This window comes from Crinia signifera, chromosome 6, assembly GCF_055691185.1.
Source record: "Crinia signifera chromosome 6, ASM5569118v1, whole genome shotgun sequence".
Lineage (NCBI taxonomy): Eukaryota > Metazoa > Chordata > Amphibia > Anura > Myobatrachidae > Crinia > Crinia signifera.
Window position 1 is genome coordinate 144,691,548 of NC_139222.1, and position 10,347 is coordinate 144,701,894.

General features: G+C 40.9%; 1 protein-coding gene across 2 annotated transcripts in view; it reads left to right on the top strand.

Annotated features, from left to right (window-relative positions):
* WNK4 (WNK lysine deficient protein kinase 4) overlaps window positions 1-10,347 on the top strand; it is a 176,940-nt gene that overhangs the window by 160,584 nt on the left and 6,009 nt on the right. For both annotated transcript variants that reach the window (XM_083147518.1, XM_083147519.1), the window contains 5 exons: window positions 3,147-3,222; window positions 4,695-5,358; window positions 6,800-7,002; window positions 9,156-9,250; window positions 9,711-9,770. In XM_083147518.1, the coding sequence (XP_083003644.1) occupies window positions 3,147-3,222; window positions 4,695-5,358; window positions 6,800-7,002; window positions 9,156-9,250; window positions 9,711-9,770 (1,098 nt within the window). The remainder of the gene's footprint in view (window positions 1-3,146; window positions 3,223-4,694; window positions 5,359-6,799; window positions 7,003-9,155; window positions 9,251-9,710; window positions 9,771-10,347) is intronic.

Consider the following 10,347-nt stretch of genomic DNA (forward strand, 5'->3'; position numbering starts at 1 on the left):
CTATGCTGTTATACGCATTGGAGACCGGCTTCTTCCCTCACAGAATACAGCAGAAAATGCCAGGAGACTGACGCACTCCTTCAGCTCTTCTCACTGATAAGGCTGCACTCTCAGGATGAAAGGGTGTTCACACTGAGGAATTAAAGGATGTGAGTGTGGGGACTATGAAGGTGAATGGGGAGCAGGAATCTCTCTGGGGACTCCACGACACTCCACACCCCTCTGATCAAAGTGGTCATACCAGAATAATAAGATCACTGGCAATATCTGGGTACAATTATAGTTGTAACTGATATATAGGGCTGACAGTACAGATCCTGATATCAATTTTGTGGATTTTTTTAATTGATCAATGCTCCAGGTCCATCCTTACAGAAAGCAGTTTTACCCCTATCCATCCTTAATTAAATATTATATTTTGTAAATGTATGGGGCATATGTACTAAGCCTTGAAAAGAGATAAAGTGGATGGAGATAACCTACAAACCAATCAGCACCTCACATTCAACAAACACAGGAGTAGATGTATTTATCATCAGTATGAAGTAGTATTAGCGCACATTATATGCACTGATGCCACTGCTCCCCCATGCATTAATATGCTGTTATATGTTCAGTGACAGTGGTGCTACAAGATAGCATGTTGATATGTGGCACTTGCTGTTCTGACACCTTCAGCTATACAGTTTGATAACTTCAAGTGTTGTTGCCTATTCACCACAGCAGGTACAGCACTGTCCCTGGCTATGGCGACTGGGAGCTCTGGGCTGCACAGGAGGTCTCACATGACTAGCGAGATCTAACGCATGTCCAGGGAGCTGGCCAGGGGTGAGACACTGAGCATCAGCACTAGGCTGATTCGCTGTACAGGGCCTGGCAGCAATCGCCTGAGGGGGGAGTTTTTAATCCCCCACTTTGACATGTTGATACATCTTGGCACTGCTGCTTCACCTTGGTAAAGAGGCAAAGCAGGAGGTGCATTGTGTGGGAATAATACATCCACCCCAATAGTCTGTAACATGGCATTTAGGAGTTGATTGGCTAGTACTTTATCTCTCTCCAAGGCCTAGCACATCACCTATATGGGAATATAACTTTTGTGCTATAGCAGTAATATACTGTGACCTATAGCAAGCAAGAACATATATTCATTTTCATTACACTTCATACTAATATCTGATGAGTTGCCATAGATTTGAACACATTATTTAATAGGACTTCCAGGCAGTAGGCATTTCCAGAGAAACAGGAGATTAATCAATTGTAATGTAACAAACATAAGGGTTTTTGACAGAAAGCTAAATCTTCAGAGATGGTTGCAATGAAAAGTGTGCAAATGCTTGGGCTGACGTCATGCCTTAATGCAGTGTAATAATTGAAATGATATACTGGTAGATTCATTAATATTTCCATTATTGGCCAAAGAAATGACATTCTTCTACAGTCGTTATCAATCAGCGTCCTCCAGGAGTGGTCTTCTCATTCTCACTCATTTGAATTTTATATATAGATATTATGTATATATAGATATTATGTATTAGGGCATGTATTATGATAGAAGTGGAACTAGCATGGATATTGCCATTTTTATCTATTATAGGAGGAAATCAATCAGTTCCCAAAAACATTCAGAAGAAAAAAGTATTTTACCGTATTTTTTTTATTGAGGGAGAGGGGAGGGGGGGCAAATTAATTATAGCCAAATATTTTTCACCCAAAAAATGTCCCATGTTCTGGGGTAAAATCTCATAGGAGGAGCCGATCTTAGGGAAGAGGTTGCACAATGTCGGACATTATAATTTTCAGAACTCAAAAAAGGTCAAAAAAAATCTTCAGACTAAATTTGATAGCCCCGAGTGGATCAATTAGTACATGCAGAATTCCCCCCTTTATCTTATTTAAACAAAGGAATATATGGTCATTGAAGATTACGTTATATAGCTTTTATCCATCCCCTACCCTATCACAAATCCATGATCTTAGAGGATAATTTACAATTCAGCTACTTGGCCAATGCCAATTTTACCTTTATAATATCAAAATGATGTATCTTTGCTTGAAAATAGTATTGTTTAAAATATTGTTAAGAAAAAAAAAAATACAAATACCAAAAGAAGAAAAAAGTATTTCGTAAAGATCTGATTGGAAAACATTTGTGAATTCAGTCAAATGTAATTACGTGTGTGACACCTAGTGGTCAAACTGGAAACTGTTACAGGTTGAGTATTCCTTATCCAAATTATTTCAAAAACCATACATTTCAGAATTTTTTTTTTTTTTTTTTACTAAAAGCACAACTGGGGACATCTGGTACTAACCCTACTGAGGACATGATATGTAACTGGCACTAAATATGTGCAAGAAAATGATCACTTGGCATTTAAATTCAGTGCCTGAGATTGTACACAAACTTTTTTCATGTTTTGAAACCTTGCTTTATGCACAAATAAGATATATTTGTGTGTATTTTATGTGTTTATATAACATAAATGGAAGATACCTTAAAATACATCATTGAAATATAAAAATATTCTGAAATATGAAATAATCCGTTATCCAAAATTCTTCTGGTCCCAAGCATTTTGGATAAGGGATACTCAACCTGTATTCCTAAAAGGGACACAAATTCTAGGATAAAAGAAAAATGTATTGCATATTTTTGAACGTTTGCTGTGTGCATTCACAGCTGCAGTGGAATTCGTGTACTTCTCTGAATTAGGCCCTGTATTAGCAAGAAAGCAGGCTCCCAACTTGCTGCAAATGTAAAATTACTGAGGCATTTTGCTCTCATCTCTGTCTAGTAGGAATAAGTGACACAGCATTGTCCTTGTTCTCATGCATATTGTCTCAGCTCACTAATGACACTCTGTAGTTACAAGATTGACATTGTACATAACTACGGCATAGAGAATACTGTGCTGTGATTTATATGGCAAGCAGTGTGGTTTTGACAACATTTTTCTCCCTATATGGGTTCAGTACAAAATAATAACATTTACTAAATAGGTATTGGAGAAAGCAATTTCCAGTCTACCTCACAGTTCATACCTATATTTCCTCTGAGGATTTTACCATGCAATTTCCATGCCATAACTCAGGCTTTACAAGAGTGTGTACTAATACCATTGTCTTTCTTTTCCCCCAAGGTACAACCCATCATTTTAGATAGTGATCCCCTATCGCCTTCATCAAATTCTTCACCATCAAGTGCAATTTCCAGTGGTAAGTTTCCTTTAATCTCTATATTTTTCTATCTGTAGCTTTATTTATGGATATTCTGTTAGCCAATAGTTGGATCCCATGAAAACAGATGTCCAATATATGGACATTAAATATGATTGTGGGCTGTATTAGTTTAGGTGGAACACTAAAGTTTTAGGTGTATACTGGCTGTTACTAGGGGCTTTATAAAGAGGCTGATGCAGTCACACAGTCATTGCATCTTCATACCTCCCAACTTCTGTAGTTGGGAGGTCGGGATTTTCGCGCGGCGGGACAGTTGGGAGGTATGGTTTGCTAGTTCGGTCAGCATACCTCCCAACTTTCTTCATAGAAGAATAAGCGTCCAAACAGGAGGCGTGGCCTATGCAAATGAGGAGGTGGCGTATGCTAATTAAGCCGCGCCCCATTTTCGGGCGCGAATAGACGCTGTGCGCATGTCAGATTGGGGGTCAGATTGGGGGGAACTCCCAACTGCCCAATCAGCGGGACGCCGACGGCCACGGGAGGGACGCGGGAACGTCCCCAAAAATCAGGACGTTCCCGCGTTTAGCGGGACAGTTGGGAGGTATGCATCTTTAGTTACAAGACTCAGACACTGGCCTCAGTACACCTAGAGAGTGGGGACGATACTCTCTCATGTTGAGTAAGACATCAAAACTATGAAAGAACACATATGGAATTATGTTGTAAACCAAAAAGTTTTAAACAAATCAAAATATTTTTAGATTTCAGATTCCTCAAAGTAGCCCCCTTTTTGTTTTGATGACAGCTTTGCACACTCTTGGCATTCTCTCACCAACTTCATGAGGTAGTCCCCTGTAGTACTCTGCAGTCCAACTCATCCCAAACCATCTCAATTGGTTTTAGATCTTTGAGGAATATAAAATATAAATAATATTTTGATTTGTTTAAAACGTGTTTGTTTACAATATAATGCAATGTGTTATTTCATAGTTTTTATGGGTACTTATGTATTATCTGGGCTCCCATGTTAAATGCACCCCATTTTTTCATACCCCTACTATCCAACTACGCATGGAGTTGATTTTATATAGTGTGGCGAGATCAGCAAGCCACCGTGCCCGAAGCGTGGTAAGCGCACGCGGTCTCATAAGAAAAACGGGAGCCCAGATATTACATAAGTACCTTTTTATGTTTTTAGTATTAATCTACAATGTAGAAGATAAATTTAAACAAAAACCATTGAATGAGGAGGTGTATCCAAGCTTTTGACTGGTACTGTAGTTGTATGCAAACCCTTGGATTTGCATACAACTATGAATCAGACCCCAGGTCTGTAAGTCATGGCCATTTGCATGACCTATACTAATTCTGGATAATGCGGTCATCTACCTAGGTTATCAAGTGAGGATGGTACCAATAGACAGCATTACCAGATTATCCATGTACATGTTACAACACAATTCGTTTACATTCATTGAACAGTGTTGTTTCTAATTTTATCAATGCAGATATACAACCGAAAGTTGTAGGGAGATTTCAAGTTACAGCTGCAAAGGATCCTACTGACAGTAGTACATCATGGACATTAAACAGCAGCCCTGAGGTGTCCCAAAGATCAGACACCACCCCTGAGTTGTATGAAACGGCTTCCTCAGATACAGACATCAGCACAGATGAGGGAACAGAAGGGAATTTCTCTCAACCTGAAAGACTTACACCTTACGTCAGTCTGATCACAGCAGAGTGGAATAATAATGGACAACTCAGCTGCTCGGAACCTGAGGACTACAGCCAAGGAGGGCAGGGAAATTATGATAATGGCTTAACCTCTGTGGACAAAAGAGTAGATATACCTGATATCTGTGTTAGTGTCCTGAACAACAACACTATAGCAAAATATGGCTGCCAAGACAATGCCAACAATGAAGTCTATAACCAAAATGGCAGTGTTATGAATGGGGAAAATGCTGTGGACATTACTAGAGTACCAGATGTGAAGGATGTAGACTACAGGTCTTCTAGTGGGGAGGAGAACTTGGAGAAGACACCGCAGCAGATTTCCACAGTTCAGGTCTGGATGCACTACACCAGGGGGATCAACTACCTCAGCAGCGATGAAACAGAGAGTGAAGATGAGGAAATATTTGAGGAGCTGCAACAGCTTAGACAAAAGTAATTTTCACTATCATATTCTTTAAAAAGAAAAACAAATGTTTTCTTATTTTTGCAATGTTTGTCAGAAATGCACGGCTAAAAATGAGCCAATTCAGATGTACTCTTCAGTATAATACATATATTTAAAAAGTTCTTTAAGGTTGTAAGTGCACCTAAAACATTGCCGGATCCTTAGCACACTAGTATTAGCATCAGGTTTGGTTTCCCTGTAGTATAAATCAGTGTTTTTCTCATGCACCAGACTTGATTAGTGTGTATTATTTTAACCAGAAAAGGAAGCAGTAAGCTACAATATTGACTAAAGATAGATTGAGAAAATGTTTACTTTCCAGTGATACATAGCTTTCTGTTTATGTTAAGTGGATGGTAATCATCATCATTTATTTGTATGGCTCCATAAAGTTCCTCAGTGCTAAACAGTAAGCGTTGCAAATCATACAATCTAGAACCAGTAATGATTGACCCATGAGCAGGCTCTGGCAGACCAAATAACAAGTTTGAATCATTATCTTTCATTGCATGGAAATGAACGATAATTGTTCACAGCCTGAAAACAGTCTGATTCACCCAGCTTCAGGTTCATAATGTAGATGACCACATTGACTTGTGATGTGTATAGAGAGGCACTGATTATCATTTAGTCACTCTCCCCCCTTGTCCATGTACTTATGAGGTGTATTTGTGAAAGGTGACGGCTAATCCAAGAGGAAGAGAAGGAGTGTATGGTCCGATTTGTGAAGGGGGGGAGTTGGTGAAGGATTTGCACTTGGTGTTTTAATTCACAGGGACGTAAAATGTACTTGTACATATAGTATTTTTGGGTAAAGACATGGGGCCAAATGTAAAAGGGTGAGAGTTTCAGGAAGTGAGAGATTTTGGGAGTGTTTTCCTGTTTGTTTTTTTAAGCTGCAATCATTTACACCAGTGGTGGGGAACCTCAGGCCCGGGGGCCGTATGTGGCCCCCGTAGCGGTCTGAGTGGCCCTCCTACCCACCCGGTGGCTTTGCCGGGAGTCAAGTACAAGGGACTTCTTGCGAGAGGTCGGTAGTTCTTGCAAGATTCCTCTTAATCAACAGCAACCGGAGACTGTCAGTCCTATTCAGCAGCAGCCACCGGAGCGTGGGACGGTGGCAGCAGGACAATGTTTAAGAGAAATTTTTACATATGGCCCCCGAAGGCTTTTTCCACCATACAATTGGCCCTTGGCCCAAAAAAGGTTCCTCACCCCTGATTTACACTGACAAACCACGTTGATTTTGCAATGTAATTGATTGCCGTTTAAAAAAATGGGAAAACTCTCCCAAAATCTCTCACTTTCTAAAACTCTCACCCTATCACATTTGGCCCATGATGTGTTTTGATCTTCATTGCAATTTGATTGTAAATTGTAAATGAGAGTTCTACTACAAATTGAATGCCTTACTGTTTTCCTCTATAGACACATGTCGGAAGTGCAGGTGTTACAAGCATTGCAGAAGAAAGAGATAGAGGAGTTGTATCAGAAGATGGGGAAAGTGCCTCCCCCGGGGATAGTGTCTCCAGCAGCCATGTTGTCCAGCCGTCAGAGGCGCCTATCCAAGGGCAGCTTCAACCAGTCCAGAAGGAACAGCTTGCAGAGATTAGAGATTCTACCAGCAACTGGTAAGCACCCTGCTTCCAAAGTAGTAAGAGCCACCAAAGCCATAGTAACAGGAAATTAAAGTATCAATGTATCAAATACACTGCTAAAAAAATAACATGTAATATGTAACTCCAAGTCATTCACACTTCTGTGAAATCAAACTGTCCCCTTAGGAAGCATCACTGAATGACAATAAATTTTGCATGCTGTTGTGCAAATGGAATAGACAACAGGTGGAAATTATAGGCAGTTAGCAATAAAGGAGTTGTTCTGCAGGTGGTGACCACAGACCACTTCTCAGCTCCTATGCTCTCTGGCTGATGTTTTGGTCACTTTTGGCGGTGCTTTCACTCTAGTGGTAGCATGAGACAGGGTCTATAACCCACACAAGTGTCTCAGTTAGGGCCTTATTTTGGTTCATTCTTTCTGACAAAATCCTTCTTAGATGGGCAAAACCATGTGCACTGCAGGTGGGGCAGGTGTTACTTGTGCAGAGAGAATTAGATTTGGGTGGGTTTTTACTTCAAAGTGAGATCTATATTGCAGTGTAAAAATAAAGCAGTCAGTATTTTCCCTGCACAGAAACAAAATTACTCACCCAAATCTAATTCTCTCTGCACAAGTAACATCTGCCCCCCCTGCAGTGCACATGGTTTTGTCCATCTAAGAAGGATTTTGTCAGAAAGAATGAACCAAAATAAGGCCCTTAGTGCAGTTCATCCAGGATGGCACATCAATGCGAGCTGTGGCAAGAAGGTTTGCTGTGTCTGTCAGCGTAGTGGCCAGAGCATGGAGGCGCTACCGGGAGACAGGCCAGTACATCAGGAGACGTGGAGGAGGCCGTAGGAGGGCAACAACCCAGCAACAGGACCACTACCTCTGCCTTTGTGCAAGGAGGAACAGGAGGAGCACTGCCAGAGCCCTACAATATGACCTCCAGCAGGCCACAAATGTGCATGTGTCTACTCAAATGGTCAGAAACAGACTCCATGAGGGTGTTATTAGGGCCCAACGTCCACAGGTGGGGGTTGTGCTTACAGCCCAACACTGTGCAGGACGTTTGCCATTTGCCAGAGAACACCAAGATTTGCAAATTCGCCACTGGCGCCCTGTGCTCTTCACAGATGTAAGCAGGTTCACACTGAGCACATGTGAAAAACATGACAGAGTCTGGAGATGCCAAGGAGAAGGTTCCAGCATGAACAGTTTGGCAGTGGGTCAGTAATGGTGTGGGGTGGCATTTCTTTGGGGGGCCACACAGCCCTCCATGTGCTTGCCAGAGGTAGCCTGACTGCCATTAGGTACCGAGATGAGATCCTCAGACCCCTTGTGAGACCATATGCTGGTGCGGTTGGCCCTGGGTTCCTCTTAATGCAAGACAATGCTAGACCTCATGTGGCTGGAGTGTGTCAGCAGTTCCTGCAAGACGAAGGCATTGATGCTATGGACTGGCCTGCCTGTTCCCCAGACCTGAATCCAATTGAGCACATCCGGGACATCATGTCTTGCTCCATCCACCAATGCCACGTTGCACCACAGACTATCCAGGAGTTGGTGGATGCTTTAGTCCAGGTCTGGAAGGAGATCCTTCAGATGACCATCCGCCACCTCATCAGGAGCATGCCCAGGTGTTGTAGGGAGGTAATACAGGCAAGTGGAGGCCACACACACTACTGAGACTCATTTTGACATGTTTTAAGGACATTACATCAAAGTTGGATCAGCCTGTAGTGTGTTTTTCCACTTTTGAGTGTGACTCCAAATCCAGACCTCCATGGGTTAATTAATTTGATTTCCATTGATAATTTTTGTGTCATTTTGTTGTCAGCACATTTATCTATGTCAATAACAAAGTATTTAATAAGAATATTTCATTAATTCAGACCTAGGATGTGTTATGTTAGTGTTCCCTTTATTTTTTTGAGCAGTGTGTGTATTCAAGTAGATATCTCCATTAATATATATCGGAACAAAAACAAATTTCCAATATAGTGATCCTCATGTAATTGAAGTAAGTGAAATTTGCTACACATATTAAAATAATGCAGTTCTGCTGCAAGTAGTTAGGGCCTATTTTTACTGTTTAACTTTTAAAAAAACTAATTAATAAAAATATCTGATTACCTCTAATATCTGATAACATTGGAGTAATGTAAATTCCTACAATTGATAGGAATCAGGAAGAATTCACTTGGAGGGAGCAGCACAGGCTCACAGGAACAACGTCAAAACAAAGGGGTCACATTTTCAGGAGATGTGACGAGAATGGTGAGTATGCATTGAGTAAATTTCTGACAATTCTGAAATTTCAACCTATTTATAACAAACTGCATAGTGCTGACAAAATGTAAGAAATTAGTAATTATAGTAGTCATATTATTCTGTAACATAACATAGCGGTATATGTCACACTTCTACAAAATACAGATTTAGGCTAATGGGGATATTTGCTAAACTGCTGGTTATTACTAGCACCAATCAGATGGCTTTAAGCAACATTTTAAAAACAGCACTATTGAGCATTCCTAAACAAAACGGATTTAGCAATGATTTCTGTTGGTGTTTCAAAACTATTGATGAAAGCCATGGATGATCATCTGCCTTCTCAGACTGCTTGTTAGTAAATATATTCCTAAATCTCAATTCTTCATGCAAATGTGAAATCTTAGTTCAGACTGCATGGTGAGATGGTGAAATATTCATTAATATATATTGTTTTCTGTCTTAGATAACTACTGGAGGATTTCACAATGAAACGTGTGATCAGGAAGATAAAGGAAAAGTAAAGGTAATTTTGAGGTTAAATAAACTGTACACCTTCCAAAGCTTGCAATTATTCAATTAACGCCAAGGGGAAAGCTGGAAAGCTAGAGTCAGCAATGATAAGAACCAATAAAGGGGCCTACACACACATAGCGATTACTGGGCATTTTCTAAGCGATCTCACTAGAAAATGCCCCAACATCATTCCGTGTGTAGGGGTGTAGCGAAAGCCATGCGCGGCGCTATTGCCCCGGCGATTACTAGCCAGCACACTGGATAAATCTAGTTAATCACCTGGGTCAGGGCCAGTGTTCTGAGTGGAGAACACTGACCCTGACAGATCGTTTAGTGGCACATCGATATGCAATGCTGTGTGCTGAGCGACGCTGAACGATCGAACGCTCTCGCAGCACATCTCCACATGTGTAGGCCCAATAAGCATGATGTACTAAACTTGAAATTGTGGGGAAAACTCAGAAAATTAAGTTTTCCTGTCTTGACCACATTCCCATATGTGCCAAGCTCCAAGATGCATGGATCGTTAGGTGACTTACCCAACTGATGCCTATGGGCTTTTCTTTGCATTTCTCCCCAAGAGGGAT